At 37.7% G+C, this 27634-nt stretch overlaps 1 protein-coding gene across 6 annotated transcripts in view; it reads right to left on the bottom strand.

Annotated features, from left to right (window-relative positions):
* Positions 1 to 27634, bottom strand: part of USP47 (ubiquitin specific peptidase 47) — a 94696-nt gene that overhangs the window by 39697 nt on the left and 27365 nt on the right. For 5 of the 6 annotated variants that reach the window (XM_073347602.2, XM_073347600.2, XM_073347604.2 and 2 more), the window contains 9 exons: positions 25935 to 26070; positions 23670 to 23766; positions 20404 to 20549; positions 19192 to 19271; positions 18154 to 18303; positions 11367 to 11462; positions 11120 to 11272; positions 9120 to 9287; positions 3793 to 3924 (listed from right to left, as the gene is read on the bottom strand). In XM_073347602.2, coding sequence (XP_073203703.1) covers positions 3793 to 3924; positions 9120 to 9287; positions 11120 to 11272; positions 11367 to 11462; positions 18154 to 18303; positions 19192 to 19271; positions 20404 to 20549; positions 23670 to 23766; positions 25935 to 26070 — 1158 coding nt within the window. Of the gene's footprint in view, positions 1 to 3792; positions 3925 to 9119; positions 9288 to 11119; positions 11273 to 11366; positions 11463 to 18153; positions 18304 to 19191; positions 19272 to 20403; positions 20550 to 23669; positions 23767 to 25934; positions 26071 to 27634 lie in introns of those variants that run through there. The other variant, XM_073347606.2, reaches the window with a different exon arrangement.

The raw sequence follows: 27634 nt of genomic DNA, 5'->3' as shown, positions 1-27634 counted from the left end.
TCATACTTCAAAGAATCAGTCCCAAGTGGAAAAATGTGTGTAGACAAAAAGCAAGTTGAAAGCTCTCTTAAAACATGTTGGGTCAGCTACCAAAAAAACCCTAATAACTACAAGTGATGGATTTGCCTGATTTAAAATGGTAAGGTAACAGGATGGCTTTGCTTAAGCTACACCTCAAATTCAATATTGTATGTGTGTGTACACATACATCCCCCATAGACTTGGTCGGTTCTGAGAGCATCCACAAGCATCACCATCATAACTTTTGTAAGTGTTTTGGTCGTAAGGCTACTAAATTCTTTTTAGGGACAGAAATCTAGGATAAAATCCTTACTCAATGGGAATTCCGCCATTGACTTCAAGTGGAGCTCTTGTCAGTCAAACAATAATGGAGATTTATAGTTACATTTAGCATAGAAACACAGGACTGGAAGGGACTTCGAGAGGTCATCTAGTCCAGTCCCCTGCACTCATGGCAGGATTAAGTATTATCTAGACCATCCCTGACAGGTGTGTGTAACATGCTCTTAAAAATCTCTGATGCTGGAGACTCCACAACCTCCTAGGCAATTTATTCCAGTGCTTAGCCACCCTGACAGTTAGGAAGTTTTCCTAACGTCCAACCTAAAGCTCCCTTGCTGCAATTTACACCCATTGCTTCTTAGAATCATAGAAGAATAATAGAAGATTAGGGTTGGAAGGGACCTCAGGAGGTCATCTAGTCCAACCCCCTGTTCAAAGCAGGACCAACACCAACTAAATCATCCCAGCCAGGGCCTTAAACTTCTACGGATGGAGATTCCACCACCTCCCTAGGTAACCCATTCCACTGCTTCACCACCCTCCTAGAGAAATAGTTTTTCCTAATTGCCAACCTAGACCTTCCCCACTGCAACTTGAGACCATTGCTCCTTGTTCTGTCATCTGCCACCACTGAAAACAGCCTAGCTCCATCCTCTCTGAACATCCCCCCACCCCTTTCAGGTAGTTGAAGGCTGCTATCACATCCCCCCTCGCTCTTCTCTTCTGCAGACTAAATAAGCCCAGTTCCCTCAGCCTCTTCTCATAAGTCCACAGCCCCCTAACCATTTTCACTGCCTTCCATTGGACTCTCTCCAATTTGTCCACATCCTTTCTGTAGTGGGGGGCCCAAAACTGGATGCAATACTCCAGATGTGGCCTCACCACTGCCGAATAGAGGGGAATAATCACTTCCCTCTATCTGCTGGCAACATTCCTACTAAAGCAGCCCAATATGCCATTAGCTTTCTTGACAACAAGGGCACACTGTTGACTCATATCCAGCTTCTCATCCATTAATTCCTAGGTCCTTTTCTGCAGAACTGCCGCTTAGCCAGTCGGTCCCCAGGCTGTAGCAATGCATGGGATTCTTCCCTCCTAAGCGCAGGACTCTGCACTTATCCTTGTTGAACCTCAGATTTCTTTTGGCCCAATCCTCCAATTTGTCTAGGTCACTCTGAATCCTATCCCTAGCCTTCAGCATATCTACCTCTCACCCCAGTTTAGTGTCATCTGCGAACTTGCTGAGGGTGCAATCCATTCCATCATCCAGATCATTAATGAAGATGTTGAACAAAACCAGCACCAGGATGGACCCCTGGGGCACTCCACTTGATACTGGCTGCCAGCTACGCATCGAGCCATTGATCAATACCAGTTGAGCCCACCGATCTAACCAGCTTTCTATCCATCTTATAGACCTATTCTTGTCTTATCCTCAGAGATTAAGAAGAACAATTCTCTCTCCTCCTTGTAACAACCTTTTATGTACTTGAAAACTTATGTCCCCTCTCAGTCTTTTGTTTTCCAGACTAAACATAAGTCATATTTTCTAGACCTTTAATAATTTTTGTTGCTCTTCTCTGCACTTTCTGAAATGTGGCGCCCAGAACTGCACTCAATACTCCAGCTGAGGCCTAATCAGCGCAGAGTAGAGTGGAAGAATTACGTCTCATGTCTTGCTTACAACATTCTTGCTAATACATCCCAGAATGATGTTCGCTTTTTTCCGCATCATGGTTACACTGTCAACTCATATTTAGTTTGTTGTCCACTATGACCCCCAGATCCTTCTCCGCAGTACTCCTTCCTAGGCAGTCATTTCCCATTTTGTGTGTGTGCAACTGATTGTTCTTTCCTAGGTGGAGTACTTTGCCTTTGTTTGTATTGAATTTCATCCTATTTACTTCGGACCATTTCTCCAGTTGGTCCAGATCATTTTGAATTTTAACCCTATCCTGCAAAGCACTTGCAACCCCTCCCATTTTGGTATCGTCCACAAACTTTATAAGTGTACTCTTTATGCCATTATCTAAATCACTGATGAAGATACTGAACAGAACCGACCCCTGCGGGACCCCACTTGTTATGCCCTTTCCAGCATCACTGTGAACTACTCATAACTACTCTCTGGGAACGGTTTTCCAACCAGTTTTGCACCCATCTTATAGTAGCGCCATCTAGGTTGCATTTCCCTAGTTTATGAGATGGTCATGGACACTATATCAAAAGCTTTACTTAGGTCAAGACATATGAAGCTTTGGAGCAGGATAGGATTAACACCACTACCTTTGAATTATGGCAGAACTATCATTAACTTTTTGAGCAAGCAAGAAGTTGCCCTTGTCTATTTTAAAGGGGAAGGCATAAAACTAAAGCTGCCAAGGCTTTCACATTTAATAGGAGACTTCCATTCCTACAAGACTTTCCCTCCCTTAATCATCTGGACACCTTATGGAAGTTCACCAGAACCATCCTCAAAGTCTTTACAGGAAGACAGTGCAAGGACCATGCACTTTTCTCCCAGGGTCAGGGAACAGTTCCTTAAGAGAAGAGAGATGGGAATGTTAGACTTCTCAAAATCTTTAGCCAGAAAGAATATGTTCTATTTTCTTTTGTATAGAGGTGGTATGGAAGAAGGGGGACAGTAAATAAAAAGAGAGCAAAATTAGCCTAAAAAACTGAAGATTTCTATTAAACAGGATAAAGCAGCATGGAGAAGCCATAACATGTCCTGATCAGCTGAAGCAGGTAGCCTTGCCTCTTCCCATATCCGGAAATCTCTCATATTGCTTGAGAATTAATAACAGCACCCAATGAACTTCCTATATTGCACAGACAGTGACTGACAGACCTTGTTGCAGGCAGAAGACCTGCTCAGAGGAGCAAACAAACTGCCAATGGGGTGGGGGCACCATGATAGCAAGTACTGTAGAATGAGCCTACAATGAAGACTTGTAGAGTGCTACCACAAAGAATGCACCATTATTTCCTAGCTATTTGGTTTGCATTGCTACCTCCATTTCTTGATCCAATAGTGAAACAACAGGCAAAGAAGGGGAGGGAGGGGAAAGGGATTTAAAAAAAAAAAAAAACCACACACATTTAGAAGGCATTCTTCCCTCAAAGAGAAATATCTTAGGTCCTCACAGATCCAGACAGGCTAAATCATGCAGTCTGCACTGATGGTGGCTGGAAATATGAGAAGACTTAATATATGAAAAATTAAAATAATCACATGTATCATTCTTCATATGAAAAGATTTTGCAAAAGCACTTAACATTCAAATTAAGTAATGAATTATACACACGAACAAGTTGAGGCTAGATGATGAGAAGCTGAAAAAGCGATATAAACTAAATTCAAAGTCTATGCACTGTAACTTCACAAATATGCACATTACTTCAAATACTACAAGTGAGAGTCATGAACAATAATAAAATCTCATTGTTTCATTTATGGGGAAAACAAAGCAGCAAATATTACTTTACCTTGCTGACATGTTGATCATTGAAGCTATACCACTGCTCATCATTAAAAGATTTTATGCAGGCATAGTAATGGCCACCAGCAGCACTTCCTGAATGGACCATTACAGAAAAGAGTTCATACAGTAAAGAATTCTAGAGAAGAAAAATAGATAAATCAAAGTAAGGAACAGAGAACTTGTAATAAGTCATTCTGACAAACTGCACCTGCGTTATTTAAAAAAAGTTTCTCAATTGTGTATAGTTACATGAAAAATAACTATGGAAACAATTGTGCATAGACCTCTCCACAAGTACTATTCTGCATTATTAGTAGAATTACAATAGCGCCCAGAGGCCCCAACCAAGATCAGAGCCCCATTGTGCTAGGCGCTGTGAGAAAAAGCATAATAAGAGACAATAAACTCTTTGAGGGTGGGGACCATCTAAAAAACAGGAAAGACAAAGGAAGTATTATCTTCATTTTACTAATGTGGAAGAGAGAAACGGAAAGAGGAGTGACTTGTCCAAGGTCACAGAGACAGGTCTAAGTCCTAGTCAACTGCCTTAAAACCACAGGACCACCCTTCCTTCCTATACAGATGCTGAATATGAACGCAGATACAAAATATAAAATTTTATCCCTACCTTACTTACAATATATTCTCCTTATCCAAAAAAAACAGAGGGAGTATGAACCTGGCATTAAAAATTAATAAAAATAATTTTCAGAGAAAAAACTAATCTGATGTTAAGGATGGGAAAGTTTCACTAACTCAAAAGAAAAAATAATACGGTACAGTTTAAAAAATGTGAATAGTGCCAACCCAGGAAATTAAGCCCAAATTAAATTTATAAACTCCACAAACATCTGAACGTACAGACTTTCACAGTTAAGTTGACTCAACAACTTTAACTCTGCGCAGGCTTATTTCACCTTAACTATGGAAGCAACTGCTTTCTTTCTAATATTTAGCATAGACAAGGCACTTATCTTCAATGTAATTTACAAACTTTAATCCTCATAATACTTGTGAGGCATTACTGTTAAAAACAATTTTCTTATGTCAGACAGTTAACATCCACACTTTACACATGGGGAAATTGAGACAAATAGGTACAGTGACTTGCCTACAGTCACAAACCATGTCAGAGCATGGATTAAAGTATTGACGATTAGACCATTACACTACCTTTCTTCTCTGTACACTTTCAATCAATGTGTAATGAAGGCCAAAAAGTAGTTTCCTTTTTTTGGGGGGGGGGGTATCTTTAAAACTTAATTCTGTGTTATAAAATTTGGACTGGGGCATGGCGGGAAAAGAGTGGGGACCTCTATAGAACCAGAAACAAAAGTATGTGATTTCCTTCATCATTAGTCCGAAGGCTCAAGAGTCTGAAATAGTAAGAACTTATGTAGCATTTTCCATTGAAGGCTTTTCTTTTCACAAACATGAATTTATTAATCCCCAACTTCCTGCTGAGGTAGGGTAAACCTCTCCATTTTACACATGGAAACACAGAAGCACAGAAAGATGAAATTACTTGGCCAAAATGCAGAGTCATTGTCAAATCTAGGATTAAGTTATGGGTATTATGACTTTCACTCCCTGCATTAATCAAGTGACTGTTAACTAGCTCCTACTTCTCAACAGAGATTTACAGGAGTCCCAATACCACATTTATCAAGACTGAAACTGAACACTAGCACCCCAATGTCTAATTTATTAGAGGGCCAGAATGTAGATATTACACTATTAAAAACAGTCTTTAAAGGGTTTATAAAGGTTCAGTTCTAACCAATCCACGGCTTCCTAATGGGTCTAGACTGATACAAGCTACAGGCCATCTAAGTTCCCTCTAAGATGCACTTCCGCGGAGCAGGCTATAAAGGGCCACACAGGTGCACTGCCACAAGCACCTGGAGAGGAGAGAGGTGGGGGATGGAGCAAGTTGGGGCGTGCAGAGCTGCCTCGGCCCCAGCCCCGGGGCAAGCTCCGAGGGGGAGAGGCGCCTTGGCCCTGCTACCAGTGGGGAGAGGGCTGAGGGGGGGCAGTCCTCTGGCCCCAGCCCTGGGGCAGCCTGCAGTCCAAACCCCTCATCCCTGGCTCCCCACCCCCGCACGCACTCCAACCCTCTGCCCCAGTCTTGAGTCCCCTCCCACACTCTGAACCCCTCGGCCCCACCCCCACCACACATCACTTTCATACTGGTGCACATAAAATTCATTCCGCACATTGATATAAAAAATTAGAGGGAACGTTGCAAGCCATGTTTCAGATTAGTTCACTGAATAAGGTCAGTGAAGCCTATCCTACAATTAAGTATTAGTAACAACTTTTCCAAAGATTTCAGAGAAGATTTGTACCAGTAAAAGTTTTCCATCTTAGAGTCCTTGGTAATCACTAAACAACAGAATGGGGGCACTGCTATCATGGAATGAGTTGCCATTGTGAAATGTATTTTGTGACTATTAATTCAAGATATTTAATAGCATATTAAAATGCTCCTAATACCCTCTTCTCTTCTACATGATCATTTCTGTAGGCCAACAAACAGATAGCTGTTTTCAGAGATCTGTACTATTACTGTATTTTCCTAACTTTTTCCACTCTTAGCAACTCAAAAAAACAGGACTTTCATCCCAAATTTGTGAGCCTGATAAAAGAAAAAAGTTAAGCAATCATACTGCAATGAAAATTTATTTAAGACAAAAAACAATCTTTTCCAATTTCTCTATGGTGAAATCTCATACTACTCAGACAAGATAGAGATATCTAATACTTGTAGATCACGGTTTCACCTACAAGAATGAAGGGGAGTTGAACTTTCATCTTTATCTGTCACCTTTCCCCAAGTAAGTTTTACAACTTCATGGTGGTACTCTAGTACTTCTAGAAAAAGAGATTGTAGTGGTGGCCTATAATGCTCTCTTTCAAGTACATTGAAATTATGGCTGACCAAAAGACTGACTTTTCCTTTCAGATGTAGCTGTCACGAATGTCAATATCTGCATCACCAACACACTTTCTACCATAATGTACCAGTCATGGAATGGCCTTCAATAAGATTCTAGCCCTAACCATCTCATATCTTGACTACTACAACTTGGCCTTGACAAATGCAATCTTGGCTCCCTCAAGTCTATTCAAAACTCTGCTGCTAAGATCATCATCTTGACTTGTTGCTATGACATGAACCCCTTCTTCACATGCCTCCTCTCACTTCCCCTTCACTGCATAAAATACATGCTACTTGTCTTTATCTCTGCTCTGCCAGATATATCAGTCTTCCTTGTCCATTAGCTGAATGTTTTTCTCAAGCACATTCTTGCTTCAACCCCCTCCCACAAAATGGGTAGGAAGAGCTCAAAAATATGTAAAGCACTACATCACCCTCATTCAAACACCTCCTTAAATTCACCTTTGCTTGGATAACTACAAAAAGGGGTGAGAGAACCTGGATTTGTGCAGGAAATGGCCCAACTTTATTATCATGCACATTGTGTAAAGAGTTGTCACTTTGGATGGGCTATCACCAGCAGGAGAGTGAATTTGTGTGGGGGGGTGGAGGGTGAGAAAACCTGGATTTGTGCTGGAAATGGCCCACCTGATGATCACTTTAGATAAGCTATTACCAGCAGGACAGTGGGGTGGGAGGAGGTATTTTTTCATATTCTCTGTGTATAAATAAAGTCTGCTGCAGTTTCCACGGCATGCATCCGATGAAGTGAGCTGTAGCTCACGAAAGCTCATGCTCAAATAAATTGGTTAGTCTCTAAGGTGCCACAAGTACTCCTTTTCTTTTTGCGAATACAGACTAACACGGCTGTTACTCTGAAACCTACAAAAACATTAGAGAACAGCTAGATTAGCAGCTAATAAAGCAGCAAGACTGTTAGCTAGTGTGGTGTAATTACTGCTCATTATACAAAAGTGATAATTTTATTTGTCTTGTTCTTCCCATTTCCTGTTGATCCAGCTGCTATCTATCACATTCTAATACTGTGAGCTCTTTAGACTTTATTACATATATGTAAAATCCCTAGGCACAAAGGCTCCAGTCTTTAATTGGATCATGTAGTGCTACCTTTATATTTTTAATAAAATAACTGAAGCATCCTGCATTCTCCAGCGACCTAGACAGACTGTGGTGGTTTGCTAGGAGCACATTAACACTTGTACAGGCTTATTAGTTGGTTCTGGGAACAATTCAAGATGCAAGTGACAAAACAGAAGGCTTATAATTAGGTCAAGTCCACGTAAATCCAAGTTTCATACATACATCACGTTGCATGTGTGCAAAGTAGGAATAGCTGCATGCAGACAAATGAGCAAACTTACACTGTGATTGTGCATCCTGGAAGGCACTCAATATCTCCTAGGAGATATGGAAGCTCCTGATAAGATCAAGCCCTTAATGGGCCTGACTCACCTATCTTAGCTGGTTTGACACAAGATCTCAATTTCCTCAAATTCATGTCACAGATTAAAGAAAGTCATAATAAAGCTATTAATTCAGAGACATATTGACCCTCCACACTCTGTCTTGGTCTAACATCCTAATGGATCACAAAACATCACAAAGGCCAGCGTTTTCCACTATTATGCTTTTGATACCAGACAAAGCATCTCTGATTCCCTTCCAGTCAAACTCAATATTAATGGTACTTCCCTAGATATAAGAGTCCATGTAGCTCCACAAGATAATGCTGTGAACAAAGGGCAAGCCTGGGGAAAACTAGTATTTTAGTAGCTCTTTGTTTTAATGATACTTTATTAAAACAAGCCTCCATGAGAAACATGTTTACAGTCAGGTGAAAACTAGACAGCCATTTTAGGCTATTCATATAGGTGGCTGCTCCAAGCTCCTATATGCTACAGGTGGAAGACAGCCTCTTCAAGAATTTATTCTCCCAGGATACGACAACATATTTTATGCTGAAATATATGGGACAGAACAAAATAGCTAAAATCATTTTCTGCTCCAACAGTATGAAGGTGCTGACTTGCACAGAGTGGAACCTGCCAAAGACTGATCAAAACTCTCTAGCCCTTTGTTTTTAAATTGCAAGACATTTGCATAGTGTGAAGGGATTTGACAATCCACCTCATCATGGAAGTGCTTCCCAGAAATAAAAACTTTCTGCCAGAACGAAGCAGGAAATCCATAGGCTCTGGCCAGGTGAGCATTCCCTCAGAATGGGGAAATTCCCCATGCCTTTTGTGTTTTTTGCAACGCTGCAGGCTTAAATATTAGAACAAGAGCAAAGAAATATGACTGTTTTTAAAACACCATTTATCTGGACAACATACTAAAGCTGTACCCACATGTTTGTGTTTTAAGAGTACCTTTTCAATGCCAATTTTTGAAATCCTTTCAGCACCACTACTGCTTTCAAGGCAGATTCCTTCATCAACACCATCATCATTAGAAAAATCATTGCTCATCTGATCACTGTGACAGCTGCCTTCATTCTCTGCTCCACTATCAGTGCAACTCTCAGTTTGGGGAGACTTCTTAAAAATAAACCATAAATGTTAATTTTATAAAGTAGATAAAAATGATAATACATATACATGTAACAAGAAACAATGAATTATCAAAATAAATAAGACTGTGCAATTCTATAGAAGACTGTACCTTCCACCTGCAAATTTCAAAGCGTTTTACAAATAATCCTCTGTGAAGAAGGATATAGCATTATCTATATTTTGCATATGGCAAATCTGAGGAAGATGTTAAGTTTTGAAGACAAACACTTTTTATGATTATCCTGACTGCTAACTAAGTTATGTTGATGAAGGGTACCAACAATGTTCCAATAGATTTCAGGAGAAAGTCTCCCAAAATGTATTTGTCTTTTGATATTAAAATTAAATTAGCTAGATATCACTGGCACGTCTATTTTAGGATTACATCCATGGAGCTACTTTTTCTTGAACAGAAGTCAAAGATACAGTATGTAGGTTCTTGAGAGTTCTGTAATACTTAAAATTTAAAAAAAATACATAGATGGAAAGTTTGTCTTGCTTGTTTTTCCAGTGAAGCATGCCTACGAATCCTCAAAAAGGGAACGTAATTAAAAGTGATAACAGTAATAAAAACCGGCAGTGACTTCAATACCACCTAAACCCATATCTCCAAAAGAAAATATACCCAGATATGCAAGCAGGAACAATCTGCTTTTAAATTTTCTGAGCGCTCAGCCTTTCACTGAAGGACCCTCTTCTGAAAGTTTGCATCTAGAGAAGGCAAGTCCAATTCGTAGAATTTAGCAAGTCTTTAGCTATTCCCCATATGTTACCAGCTGACAGCAACAGTCTTTTGATCTCAAAGTCATTGTTCTCACAAAGCAATCCTAGTTTTGCATTTCAGGATTCCAATGTGCAACATTTTATCCTTTTTATTTGAGAAAATTAAGGCTGGATGTCCTTCACAGTGGGTGCAATGAAACAGATTACAACTCTATCCTCTTTTAAAGTTTACTTTAAGCACCTTATATCCAGCTTAAAAATATGGGTGAAGTGAGAAGAGAACGGATATTATGAGAAACATCAACGATACATAGTAGTCACATGCCCATAAAAGTGCCACTGAAGAGGCCCTTTGCTGTACATTTCTCCCAGCCCAAAGGCCATGTATCAAAGCCACCATCTTTCTAGGTAAGGAGGAGGTGGCTTTCATAACCACCAAACCAAATTCTTATTGTTTAGAAATACACCATGCACTTTCCAGAGAATGAATTACACTCAATGTGAGTGCACTGTTCCCAGCATCTAACAAGATGGAGGAAGAAATATATCAGCACTGGAAATTAAACCCAGGCACCTTACATAACACTGTAGAGCACTGCCAGAAGCCCCCTTTTGTAAATTAATTTAAAACTCCAAACCTGAACAGAAACAAAGAAACGTGGAATGAGATTTTTAACACTAAGTTCCTAAATCCTGATTAAAGTACCCAAAACAGTGGTCTGATTTTCAGAAGTGTTGACCAGTCAGTAATTTCCACTGAAGTCAAGGCGAGCTGTTGGTATTCAGCACTTCTGAAAAATCAGGCAACTTTTTTCTGATGCCTTACTGAGCATTTAGGAAGCCTGACAGGCATACGTTTTCAAAATGCTGGCCGTGATGTTTTCCCTAATGCAGTGGTTTTCAACCCTTTTTCATTTGTAGACCCCTAAACATTTTTGAATGGAAGTGCAGACCTCTGGAAATCTTAGACATTGTCTGAGAACACCTCGGGGTCCACGAACCACAGGCTGAAAACCACTGCGCTAACGACACTAGATTTTAAGAGATGCTAGAGAAAGATGGTTCTCAGAAAGAGACTGTACACTGGTCTTTACCTCATCTTCAACATCAATGAACGTGCTCATGTCTAGCTCCTCAGGAAAAGTCATGCGATCATTAAGTTTAATCCTGTGCATAGTGGTGTAATCAAAGTCAAACCTCTTCAACTGTAAAGTCAGCAGATATGGAAAATGCAAAAAACGCAGGCCCTAAACAAAAACACAATATCCAATGGGCAAGATTATGTTACATATATAGATAAACACTAACCAATGAAATGTTACACAAATGGTATGTATTTACCTTCCTTGCATCACATTTCTTCTTGCAGCGTTCGCAGAAATACTGATTAGGGCCATCAAGGATCTCCGGCTGAATGAACGCATGCAACGCTTCTTCCTAATAAAACAAGATGTTATCTGCTTTTTAAGAACGTTTACTTTTATGTATGTGATTTAGAACATTATATTTATGCCTAGATTGCAAATACAGAATACAATGGTTGCAATATGAAGTATTCACACATTCAAGAGCAATATGAATTATAGAAGTCTAGAAGGACGATACAAAAAACACAAACAAAGGTCAGAAGAAACACCAAGTGAAGGCCAACCTTTCTGCCCTGCCCCAGGGTAAGCAGTCAAATCATGAATGACAATACATTACTATTAATTATATTTCATTCAGCCATTTGAGGAGTCCATCAAGTCCTGGTTTTGCATACAATCTAAAATGAAATATATCCCTGTTATCTTGCACATCACATGTAGTCACTTCTGTTCAATCAGTTGTTGCATAATTGATCTTATTCCTTGCTTTGCTTTGGTTAGCCATCAGCCCCACATCCTTATCTTCACAATTTACAAATGGCTCTTTCCCTTCAGGGACAATACTTTCTCCCATCACATGTCACATTATTCCAAGCACAAACAGAAGAAAGGGACCAATTATCTAACTCCTCAATGTCCGTTTTGTAGATGACTGTCTCTCAATCTGCCAGGGGACCCTAATGCTGCTTTAGAGTACGTCAATCATTTTTTCTCCCATCTAAAATAAACACTGAATCTCTACTCCCAGTGCAATGAGAAACAACTGCCATCTTCCAGGGATACAATCTACTTATTAGCACATAAACATATGTGGTTGTAAACCAAAAATAGTCAGGAGTCACCTCCAATAGCTACAAGGGAAATGTTTCTAATCCTCCTTTAAATACAAGTTATAGTGATTTCCATTTAGCTTCTCAGTATAGCTGGGAAGTTAAAAAACAATTAGCTGATAATTTTTCTCCTCTTTTCAACAAATGTTAAAGAGTGTATAACTGATGCATACCAGAAAATAAATCTGTCAGAACAAAATCTGCTTTAAAAAAAATTTATTAATTTTAAAGCAGTTCAATGAAGAATCTTATCCAGAGTTATTAAAGGTTAAAATCTTTACCCAGTTAGCATGAAAGCTGAGAGACTGGGTTTATGAACTACAGATGATACTCCGGAGCGATCTGCTCACCTGCAGATAGCTGCAATCAAACAGAAATACCATTGGCATGCTGATGGTGTTTACTTTAAAGAGAAGAGGATCAAATAAAAATCATAATGATGCCCTGAAAATCATTGTCTCATGATGCAACATAGTTGTTCCCTGAAGTCCGAATAAATAAGAGTGGGCTTAGTTGGGCAGAATAGACTCACCAATTGCAAAATGGCTGGTACAGAGCTTATAAGATTACTATCTAAATCATGTTGTTTGATGGATCCCATTTTGGGAGGAGATCAAGGATATGGGAAGGTCTTCAAAAAGCCTCCAATTCATCCCTTCTCCCTCCATTTCTTTTCTGAGAACTCAGGGAAGCACTAAGAACAAATAACAAAACAAAGGTTTATAGCCCTGCTTTTTCCATATGAACAAAAGTTTTGTTATTATTGTAACAGAAGAGACTCTTTACAAAAGGACTGTTCTCCAGACCACGTCTCACAAATGAGATGTGCCAAATTTCACAAAGAGATTGCACAGAGAAAGTTAGTTATCACCATCCTTCACTGTTTTTGTACCCAAACAGAAAAAGGAAAAAAACTAAACAATCCTAATAGAATCACAACTCTGAAGCAGGAAGGCTCTTCAGACATGTCAACTTTTCAGTGAGCCTGAAGTAAACTGTCTATATATTTACTTTCTAAATACTGCAGAATGCCTTTAATCTAAAGGCAACAAAATGTTAAATTGGGAGATTTACTCAATGCAGGAAGTTATATTAAAAATATAGCAGATAAAAATAAGTAGGCGGTAAATAAACTGTAAGTCCAAAAGGGATTGCTGTGTTTTGACAGTGGGGTTTTTGGACTGGCTAACAATTCAGAACAAATTAAATCAAAGCAAAACAAGTCAACAGCCAGCATGTTGAATACCAAACTTAGAAGACAACAAAAACATGGCCTATGGAGGTACTGCTTATGGAATAAATGCCAGCCAGGAATCTTACCAAATCTTTCCATAAGCTACTACAAATCTTTCTGTGGTACTAATTATTTTATTCCAATAATTGCTGTTTGTTACATAGAAGACAAGCAACAGTCTCTATAAAAATATATTCACAATATAAAAAAAAATGTTGCAATTCATTCAACAACAAACATATGATGTGTGAATGATGGACATAAGTGGTTATGTAAAGTTTATGTAGACTCGGTATGATGTGCAAGTCAACAAGGAACCATACTAGAATATATTTATGTTATGGAGAAAACAGGTGATGCTCCTATGGACCTCCAAAAGTTGAATGAAATATCATGAACGGTAATGTATTCTTGTTAATGATTTCATTGCTTACCACAGGAATAAACAGTGAGATGCACTTTGACCTACGGTTTATTGAAATCATTGAATAACTTCAATATTATTATATCATGTTTCCAACTTGTATCATATGTAAGCACTATTGATGTACTGTATGTATAATATACTAAGGTTTTCCATCTCTCCTCCAATTTTCCACTATGTAGTCTTTATATCAAAATTACCTCTGATGTTTAATATAAATATTCTCTACTCCAATTATTATTGTATTGACCAGTCTCCTCTCTTATGCAGGTTTCAGAGTAGCAGCCGTGTTAGTCTGTATTCGCAAAAAGGAGTACTTGTGGCACCTTAGAGACTAACCAATTTATTTGAGCATAAGCTTTCGTGAGCTACATGTATCCGATGAAGTGAGCTGCAGCTCACGAAAGCTTATGCTCAAATAAACTGGTTAGTCTCTAAGGTGCCACAAGTACTCCTCCTCTCTTATGCAGTTATAATTCACTTACTCAACAAAATTTACTATTGGTACAATGTTGGTTCTGTGTGGTTCACCACGTGAGTGGCATCATATGACCCCTATTTTCAGTAACTATACTTTTTAGAGTAAGACAATTTATCCATGAGGAAATATTATCTAGCCTGATAGCTATTACACATTTTAAACATTAAAAAAATTGATACCATATACACCGTAAGTTAATACATCAAGAAAACCAAAATATTTTAAAGTTTTCAAGTAGTCTATTTTATCCCAAGCTATCACTGTTTGTTCTTTTATGGTGCTGAATATCATAGTACTTCACACATTAACATATTGTAATAAATAGTCCAATCTCATCATTGCCTGAAATAGAAAGGAAAGCAAACTGGAAAGCTCAGAGGATGGGTATTGGGATACTTATCCTTTTATTTACAGATCATTGCTTAAAATCCAAGCCAGGTCAGTAATGGCAACGTCATTAAAACTGGATAGCTGTTTACGTTTATATAAAATGAGATGGTCTGAATGCATCTTCTTTAGACAGATGCCAACTTCACAACATACTTGTTTGCAGTCTCTGAAGAGCAGTCAAGATCCAAGAGTGCTCAACACCTACAACTCCCACTAAAATCAAAGGATGCTCAATACTTATCAGGACTAGGTCTGCTGGGAAAGCAGTATGGAGAATCTTTATCTAATGCCCTACTCCAAGTGTGCCACCGCTAGGGCGGAGACAATAGTTCAGCCTCAATAACAAATCATCTTTTGGCTCCTCTATACCAGTGTTTCTCAACCTTTTTGTACTGGCAACCCCCTTTAGACTTAAAACAAGTGCGACACACACCCCCATTACAAAAAATTCTGACCCCCTACTTTAAGCAGGAGGCTTCAGGGCTGAAACATGTAAATTAGCTTGCGGGGGACTCCTATGGCATGGGGCCCCAGGCAACTGCCCTGCTTCCTATCCCTTAACGCCAGCCCTGCTTGTGACCCCCCCCTAAACCCATCCTGCAACCCCCAGGTTGAGAAACACAGTTCTATACTGTTCTACAGATAGCCAGATAAATTCACTATCTGGTGCTGTTGTCCATATAGTCATTTGCATCAACAGAAAATACACTTCTAAACTTGAATATTCTAATATAGGTGACTTTATGTTTTCCATTGTCAGTCTAATTTTCTGTAGGATCTAAATCACAAGCCAGATAACCATCAGGCCTATAGTGCAACACAACTAGTTACTGAGGTCTCTGATCTATGTAAATTCCTTATAAATTATATGTATATGCTTTTTCTAAAATTAAGCCCTTGAACAAAGCAAAGTTATTAACCTGATTTACATAGCCTTGGAGCGTATGCTAACAAAACCCTAGTCTCCTGGACACGCATTAATAATGTAAAGCTATACTACATGAAATGAATCAAAGAAAAAATAAAATCAGAAAAGTAAATAAGGTTTCTTCAAACTGCAAACCTTAAAACAATATCAAATTGAATATAGTTTTAAATTCTATTTTGATTAGAAAAGAAGGCAAAAAGGAAGTGTAATTATTTGCAATTCTTGGAAGTTCTCCAATATTCTATTTCACAAAAATTTAACACACGAAATTTCCCGTTTAAACCTTTTATGCAGTATACTATAGCAAACAGTGGCATAATAAACTTTACTTGACATACTATATAATAACTTTATTTATATCTTGTACATCCATTGTCTCTCTTTCAAAAGTAATGGAAAATCACTTACCTCTAACTAGAGTTCTTTGAAGGTAGTATCCTCCTTAGATCCCCTATCTTGGGTAGTGTCGCCTGCTGCAAGTTCCCTCAGGAGCTGACTAGCAAGGTCTAAAAAGTTTTACATTCCCTTCCACAAGCCCTATTAGCGCATGTGTGAACCTTTCTCTCTCTCTCATTGCCTTTTACCTAAACCTACTGAACCATCATCATCTGTGGATCAATGGAGGATACTACCTTCAGAGAATTCCATTTAGAAACAGGCGATTTTTCCTTTCTCCAAAAGCCAGTATCCTCCATATCTCCCCACTGTTGAAGACTACAAAGCTAAAACATCTGCTACAGACAAGACAAATACAGGGTGGAGAATCAACTGCATAGTCAAAAGTACGCATAATTATAAAATAGCTCAAATAAATGGAGCGTAAACACAAACTGCAACCATGTAACTACCTCAACACAAAAGCTTAAAACTAGTTTGTCTCATAGCATAATTGATACTGATATTCAGCAAATGCTGTGAAATATCAACTGTAATTTAAACTAATCTGAATATTTATCATTAAGTACTTAAGTGTTGAAGCTTCCTGTATACTTGTTTTTTTATACATATATTTAGTATTCTGTAGCAGACTTCTTCCCTATCAAAGAAAATAATTCCAGAATAATTTGAGACATCAGCACACCACTCAAAAGAGTAGTCAGTGATTAATGGAATTATTAAAAATTGTGTATACACAAAAATATAAATATATAAACACACAAGGACTTAGACTTTCTAAATAGAATATACGCAAAAAGAATATGTATATATGAAGAATATGTATATAGAAAGTCTCTATTCACTATATCAATAAAAAAAGCAAAAAAAGCAAACTTCCTTGTTTGTTGTATTATTGAAATTTTCCTGAAATACAGTTTGAAAACAATGAAAGAGAAACCCATTTAGCACACCAATGTCTGCAACAGCTTGAAACTGCAATTTCAAATGAACCTCCAGTTGGTGTAAGAAGTTCCATAAAATTTGGAAAAATGCTGAGAGGCACTCTAAAAAAAGGGTGGGAGTAAAGAAAATTTTCTAAGTTATATGATGAATGTCTCTTATCCTTGTTATTACCTTGAAGATTGGTATCCAAAGCTTTAAAATATCAAGTGCCCTATGTAACTGAAGCTATGTAACTGTAGCTAACCTGGAGATAAAATAATTCTTTCAATTTCTTAACAAAAGAACTGCTAACGTTTTACAACAGTGCCAACTCACTAAATACAACGGAGAACATTAACATTTAAAAAGAAATTTAATAAATAATAAAATATAAAGCAGTTTATAACCCCAATATTTGCCTTGCTTTAAAATATTTAATTCTGAATTCTTTGACTTATCTCCCATTATTTTTAATAATTCCATCAAGTATTTATTTTTAAAACCACAACAGTGGTATGAAACAGTATGCAAATTACTTTTCTTGTGGAAAGCAGGTCATTAAAAATTATTCCCTACATTTTATACATTTGCCAACATCACTAATGCTGGTGCAAAGGTATTAAGAAAATAGAGTCATAATGGAATTTTTATCATTAGAATTACAGAATCCTTGCCAAATGAATAAAGGATGTGTTATTTTTAAACTCTTAAATTATAAAAACCAACACAGAGACATTAAACTAGAAACCAAAATTCACTAGGTAGCTGCCCTGTTCTTTCACTAAACCTTCCAACAGAGCTAACAAAATCTAACAGAAGTGCTAATAAAAAAACCCAGCCAATCAAAAGAACGTCAGTGATTTCACAAGAGATACCTAGGGCAAACACTTAAAAGTCTATCAGAAAGAAAATGAATTATTGTAACCTCAAGGCAGAATAGTTGCATTTCCCCTCCCCTTATACATGCACCAGTAGGACTCATTGAAGGGTTAAAAAAATCTTCTAGAACTTGCTAGCTGGTTCACTGCACAAAGACGAACACCCCAAGATGGAGTATCTAGGATGATACTTACCATGTAAGAAATTATACCACTGTCGCATTATGTATTCTATGTGTGTATGGATGTACTAGCTGTCAGCATAAGAGTACACACCACGCTAGCAAATGCCTGGTTGGAGCCATAAGGTCTGATGACCAATGGAATATCCAGGTAAGTGTCAATTCTCCAGCCCTCATAGCCACATTCTAGACATCTTACATAGTCCTTCAGTTTGCCTTGATACAGTTGATTTATGAGATCAGCCTAAAACAAATGGAGAGATTTATTTTGGCATAGTCTGAAACATCTAAAAAAGGTTAAAACAAAGTATTTCCTTTCTTTAGTTTTACACTGACATCCCTTTTTCCTTACACTTAATTGAAGAGGGAGAGATTGCAGTTATATATTAAACATGTGAAAAATATACATTTTATAATCACAAATGCTACTGGGCAATAAAATGTCCTGATAGTTCCCCTTTTCTACTTTATGTTTACTTTAGAGCACTCTTATCATGGTGGTTCCTGCTTTCTACATATAATGCTGTGCTCTAAAGTAAACATTTTATAACATTATTTCTTATTACTTAATCACGATTATATTATTTCAGTCCTTATCTGTGTTCAAAAAATGCTGTTGGCTGGTCAGGGGAAGGTACTACAAAGGAATCATTTGCAATTCCCTACTGATGATTGCCTTGAAGGGACGAGTACACCATTGGATATCCATAGTATGCAGCAGTGCTCTGACCATGGCCATTCCAGTTTTATCTAGAGCAGGGAAAGGGAAGCTGCATAGAGCCATCTATGCTGGCTAAGGGATACCTAGGAATTTCCTCCATGGTGGGGAAACCCTCAATTGGCCAGTTATGCTGGCCTTCTGCAGTGCACATCAACACTGAGGATCCAGCTCACTGTGACCAGGACTTAGACCTTTACACACACAACTTTAATTAAAAGAATAAAATCTGTAAATCAATCTAAAAAAATAAATCACACAAGCATCCTGTAAGTCAACCACTGCCTCAGACAAAAGACAGTGGCAGCTTTTCAATTGTCTTGCAAAACAGTTAACACGTGACTACATTTAGAAGACAGTTAAACATTCCTCCAACATTCTTTCCCTGAAAGATGAAGTTTTATGGTAGATTACCTGCTCTGTTTGCTTCCACTTCTGTTCCAAAGCATCAAACATGACTCTACAAAGCTCCTGTACATCATGCTGCTGCCATGCTAGTATAAAGTAAAATTAATCTCATTCAGTGAAAACAAGAAAAAAGAAGTCACAGCCCTCTAATATTTTCAATAGCACAGTTATAGATTATATATATTAAAATAAATCATTTAGTTTTGAGGGTACTGTCAAAGTTCTATGCCTAAAATATGATTACTGTAAAAACTTCCCCTGTAGGGCTTAAGTTATTCTAAAATCATAAAATGAGGAAAATTAGCATACATCTTGTGTAAGTTTTGAGCATATGCTCATACAAGTATGAATATACATGTAAACAATATGGAGGTGCTTGTCTGCACAGTTACAGTTTAAGATAGTCTTCCATTATAAACCTGATTCTGACACACCTCACCCACACTTCCCCAAAACTAAAACAAATCCACCTAGGTTTTTCCCCCAGAAAGTTTAAGGCATATAAAGTCTCATATCATGGCAGGGCAAGTGCAAAGTGCAAAGGATCAGCAGGGCATAGGGCAAAATTACATTGTCCAAGTGACCAACTGTGCATCCCCAAATTTAATGTCTTTGGAATTTTCTGTATTATTTTCTGTTTAAGTTTAACCTTTGCATTTCTAGGTTGATTTTTGTTTTCTGAGACAGCTACATCATCTTTTATAGGGGTTTTCCTTTAAACAACTGATATTTACAACTTTAATTCCAGCTTAAAGATTTTTGCCAGAAATAGATACTTAACGTTACAGTTTTGCTTAGAAGCTTCTCATTTTTCATTTTTATGTAGTTTTAAGTTTGATTCCCCCCCCCAATCTTTTTTTTTAAAGCAGCTAGAAATTATCTTTCCAATGATCTCAAATACTTATTTAAAAAGTTTGAATTCACTCTGTGGATTCTGACCATAAAAATTCAAGAAATCTAAGATGAATTTTCATTCATTGGCCTCACACTACAAAACAAAAAGCAGTTTTAGAATCGAAGTGTCCATTTAAACTACTCTATTGGAACTTGGTTTTAGGTTCTTCTTTAAAATTGTATGAACAGATGTCTTTTTACACCACCACCATCAGTTTAGTGCCCTTATGTGTGTCCTTGGAATAAGCACTAGCCAGAAAACAACAGCTATTAAAATTATTCTAAATTTTTTTCCACATAATAAAATCCAGCATCAAACATTACCCTCACTACTATCCCATCCAAAGCTCCGTGTAACATCTGTTGTTTCAATTGCTCTCTTTTTGCTGGTCTGCAATAAAACAAACAGTCTTTGAAGCTGGTAAGGGATGCTCATCACTGCATCTTCTTCAGATTCTTCAAATTCCCATCTATTAACAAATAAAATATTTGAGTAATACTTCTAAAGCAATTTATTTCACAAAATAGCATTTAAGTTTGGAGAAATTATATTGCCCTTAAATGTTTGCTAAATTGTAGGAGTTAACTCTGTTTGACTTAGCTTAATGAGAATCAAAATTTTCTCCAGGTTTCATAAATCACACTCAGCAGTCAAAAAACCTAACCACAGTTTACAACTGTGCCAAAATAGTGTCAATCACTTCAGAATCTCTGATTTAATTGCTGCTATTATGGACACAAGCAACACTTAGGCGTACAACTTTTATAGATAATATTCAACATAAGGGTTGGGTGGTTGTTTTTTTAAAAAGCTAGATGATTACAATCGATCTGTAAGCACCTAGATGATAACAGGGCGATAAAGTAATAGCCAACATGGATTTTCAAGAACAAATTATGAAAAAACAACATAATTTCCTCCTTTGACAGGGTTACTGGCCTAGATGGGGGAAGCAGTAGATATGATTTATCTTCATTTTAGTAAAGTTTTTGACAGTCCCACATGATCTTCTTGAAAGCAAACCATGAAAGTGTAGTCAAAAGGAAATTATGAAGTGGGTGGACAACTGGATGAAAAACCATACTCAAAGAGTAGTTATTAGCGGATTGCTGTCAGACTAGGAGGATATATCTAGTGGGTCCTGCACAGGTCTATAACTATGCACTTGGACATTAGAGTGACGAGTATGCTTATAAAATCTGCAGATAACACCAAGTTGGGAGGTGTTGCAAGCACTCTGGAGGACAGGATTAGAATTCAAAATGACCTTGATTAATTGGAGAACTGACCTGAAATCTACATAATGAAATTAATTAAAAACAAGTGCAATACATTCAGGAAGGAAAAAATCAAATGCACAAATAAAAAATGGGGAATAACTGGTTGGGCAATAGTAGTGCAGAAATGGATATGTTAAGGGCTGTAATAAAAAGGATGGTGATTGTTTGCTCTCAATGTCAACTGAAGGTAGGAAAGGAAGTAATAGGCCTAATTTGCAGCAAGACAGATGTTAGATATTGGACAAATTTTTGAACTATAAGGATAGTTAAGTACTTAAACAGATTACTAAGGGAGGTTGTAAAATCAATGACTGTGGAGGCTTTTAAGACAGGTTAGACAAACACCATCAGGGTGGTCTAGGTATACTTGATCCTGCCTCAGCACAGGGGGATGGACTGATGACCTCAATGGATTTGAGGTGGGTGGGGGAGGGGAGTGGAATGGAATGGACCTTGATGACTTTCCAGTCCTGCATTTCTAGGATTCTTTGGATGTGTCAGCTTTGTTGGAAATCTTTGCCACACAGTTCGTAAGCAATGCACCTCGATATTCATAGGTCAAAAGCTATAGTTCTATCTTAGTTTAAACTTGCAAAGCTCATCAGATATAGCATATACTCAAATTATAACGTGCATATCTCTGCTTTACAACAACTTCTGCACATTTGCTGAATAATCTCTCCTCTGTGACAACACTATCATGATTGTTTTTTAATACTAAACTAAATATGGCTGCAGTTACTTTTGATCTGAAATGTGCAAGGGACATGCACTAGTCCATCTTTTACATATTTATTCTTTTTAAATGTACAAGTGTTTCAGTTTTTGAAACTGTTTCAAGCCAAATGAAGTGCAGATTTAACTTTATGGTACTCAGGCCATTTTTTAAAAAGCCTCCATTATGAATAACGATTGTAAAATGTTTATACATTCTTTTTAAAAGATTTTAACATTCACTATTAGGCATTTGGATGTTATAAAATATTGATAATTTCAATGTTTTAAAAATATTTCAAAATAAATGAAGATATATACAGGATTAGAAGAAAGCTAAAAACCCATTTTGCAAAGAGCAGATGAATGACAACTTTATCATCTTAATCCTATGTACTTTTATGCTTATACTCATCTACCCTACAGGAAAAACTAGACAGACTTAAGCATGCCTGATTTGGCTATAGGTGTACTAGACCTTTAGACAAGGTCTACCATTGTTATCTAACAGGTTTTTCCCCATCTACATTTGGGGAAATTGTATTGTACCACTGATGTCCATTAACCACAGCAGAGAACCATCCTAGCCCATGGCTCACCTTGTGGTACATAATGTGCCAGAGAAGATCAAATAATCCCATGCAAAGAAACCATTCATTCCATTTAGGAGGGAAAGCATGATCATAAAACAAATTTTACTGTGTCACAGATGGATGCTTACATCAAAATTACCCATGACAAAGAAACATCTTAAGTGTCCTTTAATGGCAAAAATGTTTAAGCATTATCTATATAGGATCTTATACTGCAGCCATCATCGTGGTATTCAAACACTTTACAAATTAAAGTGACAAGAAGATCCCTGTGTTGCCCTCATTTCCTCAGAATTTTAGGGCTTATTGGGTTTGATTGGGGTGTTTGTTCTTATTGGGTTTGATTGGGGTGTTTGTTCTTGATTTGGGGTGAATGTGATTTTGCTCAAGTTATTGGAGGGAAGCTGAAGACTTTTTATTTTAATTTTGACTTGAAGATGTAGAGGTTCTTGGTCACTCCGATTTCTTCTTGAGCCATGTTCCACAGTTATAGGCCAGTTGCCAAGAAAGATTCCTCCTGGGCACACAAAAGTCACTACTTAAAAGAGCAAGGGGTTTTATTTGGAAATAAGGTGATCGTAGATGCAACTTAAAAAAATGTGTTGTTGGCTTTACGTGCATAGGGAGAGTACAACAAGTGCCAACAGAGAACAGCTGTAGGTTCACCTCATGGTTAAAACTCTAGGTAGCCAAGTAACTGAACCTGATCTAGAATACAAAAAAAAAAGGAGAAAAGTTTGTTCTTGAGGCAAGTTCCTTCCTTGTTCTCCTCACAACCCCTGTTCCTTATGTCTACCCACCTTGGAAACAACTGCACTGCCTGCACACCCAAAATAGCCACTGCAGTTTAGATGCATTTGCATTTCCATACAGGAGAGATAACATGAAAGAAATTAACATGCCATGCCTGCATATCTATGGCGGGATAGAAGTCTATTACATTAGTTTTCTAAGATGTCAATATTAATGATACTATCTTGTTTATATAAAACAAATACTTACTTGTATAATGCATTTCTAAATTCAGGAGTCATGAAAAGTGTTTGCAATAGGCTGTTCAAATAGCAAGTCATTGCTTGATTTACTAATCCCACATAGCCTAAAAAATATATAAATAAGAGTTTGGGTTGGAAACACAGAACAGTTTCCACACCTGTCAGAAGAAAACTAATATGTAACTGACAAGAAAGAATGATTATAAAAGCAACATTACCACCACCACATGCAGGTACAGTCATTAAACACCACATTTTTCACCATTAAAAAGTGAAGACATGACAAGAACTGTTGTGCTAATTATTGCTCAATCTGGGACAGTATTAAAGATGTACAGTAAAAAAATCATTTGGCATTCAACTTCTCAAATTTTCCTTGAACCACATGAGTATATTTTAGTAATATTGTAAAAGATCATTCATTAATATTAAAACTAAATGTTCAAGGTTTACTAGGTACTACTTACGTGGGCACACGTGACGCTATAACCTAATATTTTTTTTAAATGATTTCCATCAAGAAGGTAATTTACACTGGAGACTGAAAACAGTCCACAATTTGGTGTAATTAAAAGCAAAATAGCAACTTTAACTGTAGTAATCACTCCCTAAGCTAGGGGTGGCCAACCTGCGCCTGAGAAGGAGCCAGAATTTACCAATGTACATTGCCAAAGAGTCACAGTAATATGTCAGCAGCCCACATCAGCTCCCCGCTGACACCTGCTGGCAGCCCAACTGATCAGCACCTCCTACTCCCTCCCCGTGCCTCCCACAGTGTGCAGGAGGTTCTGAGGGGGAGTGGGAGGAGCAAGGGTATGGCAGACTCGAGGGAGGGGGCGGGAAGGGACAGGGCCTTGGAGGAAGGGGCGAAGTGGGGGCAGGGCCCATGGCAGAGCCAGGGGTTGAGCAGCGAGCATCCCCCCCAGCACACTAGAAAGTTGCCTGTGGCTCCGGCCCCCAAGTTGGTGCCTATACAAGGAGCCGCATATTAACCTCTGGAGGGCTGCATGTGGCTCCAGAGCCAAAGGTTGGCCACCCCTGCCCTAAGCCATCATCTGAAAAGCACTTTGTGCTGATTAATAACAAATCAATAGCCTTTACTGCCTCTCCCTAAGATGTTAAAAGTTACTCGTCTCCTCTCTCTCCCACCGCATAAAAAATAGCTACAAACTACTACTAAATTCAGTAACAAGTTTAATTAGTTTCAAGGGAGATGGGGAGTGAAACATTTACCTAAATTAAAAACCATCTGAAGTGGCATTAAGGCCAGTTCTGTCCAAACCATGCAACATATATGGGACAAAGTAAAAATTCAATATATTGCTACATACAGTGACATAGAAATGAATTTGGACATTTGCTTTTGTGACATTTAATTCTGTATTCTGCAGCTTTAAGTGAAAAAGAATACTCGGGTACAGTTCCCTTCTCATAATACAAAAGGCAACCACCCTTTGCAACGAACAGGAGTTTGTGTGAAAGGAGTTCAAAATTGGGATATATGTTTTATATTGTATTTGTTCTCTTACTGTAGATTTAGCTACCACAACTGTATTTGGATAAAGAGACATCTGACATCAGTTAGCACATGAATGTTTACATCCTATCAGTGTTATTCAACACCAGAGGTCAACAACAGTCCTAAATTCCAACTACTAATGAGAAAAGAAGGTCTGTTTACTGCAACTTTTCTCACACCACTGATCTCAGTGAAGTCACAAGTCAAGAAAAGTTTCAAATATAGCCTACAAAAGGACAACATATGATTACCATTTGCATTTACAGCATGATTTACACTACCAGCTGAACACACAAATGCATGAGAAAGAGGGAACAGATGTACTATAATCCCACAAACAGTACTGTCAAAACCAAATTATAAATTGGGGTCTAGGGAAGGTGGAGTGTTGGGAACAACAAGAAATTCAAGAGTAGTTGTGGATTAAAACTTTAAAAGCACACTGGCACCAAGCAATCCCCTCCCCAACCACCCACTAAAAAAACCTGCTTTTGAAGGAACATTTCTTCACACACATTGCAATCCTACTATAGACCAAGAAGGGGATACTTTTGTCCCTTTCCCAAAGACAGTTCCGGTAAGAACTATCAACAGTAGATAAAAAAAATATTCTAACATTTTAATGCGTTTAAAATAAATGGCTCTTCTTCAAAATAAATTAAGATCCTGCTTACTTAAGAAGAGTTAATATTATTTTAAAATAATTAACACTTTATTAAACAGGTTAAAACGAAGTGGGACAAAACACCATACCTGTCTCTGATTTACTCAGGATAGAAGAGTATGAGTAGTTTTGACAGACATAATCATTGGTACAACCAACAGAGCCTTCTCTTGGTAGAGGGCCTATAAACCTCTCTTGATTACCATCATCTGTCATACCTGATTCCTAAAATATGAATACATTGATTTTTATGTAAAAATTCATTTACTTAACCCAATTAACTTTTACAAAATAAGTTAAAACTCCACTAATATATATCTCATACAAAAGAGCCTATGTTAAAAGATCAGTTAGGTTGTAAAGTCAAACACTCAAACTTTATGAAATGCCTGATTTACAGTTGCCCTTGTAACCTTAGTTCTGTCCCCTTGTGAGTCCATCCTGTACACTGACTGATGCAAGTGTCCTGTGGAAACAACAGTATACGACTTTGTAATTAAAGATTATTGTAAAGCATACGCATACAAGGGGGAAAAAATTAAGGTTGCACAGGCAATCATAAATCAGGCATTTCCTAACATTCAAGTATTTGATTTTGCCAACTAGAGTAGTTTTTCAAAACAAAAGAAGTGTTACTACATTTCTGAATGCAATTGCCAGGGTTAGATATGCGGATTTTGTTATTTTGGTTTTTTTTTTAGGGAAGAGCTAAAACAAATTCTATTATGCACAACTGTAACAATCCCCTTATCATACATACATCATTTGAACCCTGAACCAGTAGTACCGTAGCAAACACTTCTACCCTGGGAGCTTTGAGACTGGCTCCTGTTCCATGTGTGGAGCCCCCAGACTAGAGTTAAGTTTTTTTATTCTAACATACTGCCAGAAACTTTCCTGATGAACACAAATGACAGTAGGGAAATAGTTACTTATAACAATTTGTCTCAACAAAAACAAAACTAAATTTTATGTGAAAAAAGTCCCTAGCCAGAGGTCTTTCCCCTTGCTGAATTTCAAAAGCTAGTTAGAAACAACTGAGACATCAGAGTTTCTGAAAAAATAGGTCTGCAAGAATCGTGTGTAGTAGACAGCATCAGGCAACGTAAATATAGGTGTTTGCTACCAGTTCTCCCTATTCAGAGATTCCCCGCCATAACATAGGCTCAAGGTGGAATAAGGATGACAATTCCAGTAAGAGCTCTTAACTGTCTGTGTGGTGGTGATTTAAGTCACATTTCATTTCTGTGGTTTAACTGTTAAACTCAAATCAATGGAAGTTATTATATGTAGCTGTTGGTAACCCTTTAGTTTAATCAAATCTTCATACAGTTTTTATTCCTGTTTTTTAAATGCACCAATCCAACGTTTTGGGCACATGTATACTTAAACACAAAAACAATTTAAGAGCCAGCAGTAATTTGCTGGACACTCCACCATCCCATTTCCCTCCAAAACGGAAACTGTCCAGTCTGGATTCAAATTCTGACTTTGGTCACAAAAGAGTGAGCTTGAGGGTCGTATCCTGACCATATCTGTTCATACTATAAAACCAATTTGGCATAAAAGACATTTTGCTCAAGAAAGCCTCAGCAGGTCAGGATGAGGAAATGCTGACAGAGCAGCATATTAAATCTTTTGTGTAGCTAGCCTACCCAATGCCTGGCTCACATAAACCATTGCTATTTTCACTTCCTTGAATTCTAAAATTCACTCAGCAGGAACTTTCAAATATTTTTGTGGCAGTCCACAATTTATTGTAAAAACCTTTATTGTGTTTGATCTGATT

Source organism: Lepidochelys kempii, chromosome 6 (assembly GCF_965140285.1).
Source record: "Lepidochelys kempii isolate rLepKem1 chromosome 6, rLepKem1.hap1, whole genome shotgun sequence".
NCBI lineage: Eukaryota > Metazoa > Chordata > Testudines > Cheloniidae > Lepidochelys > Lepidochelys kempii.
Note: the sequence above shows the minus strand (reverse complement) of the source record. Positions and strands in the feature narration are given on the sequence as shown.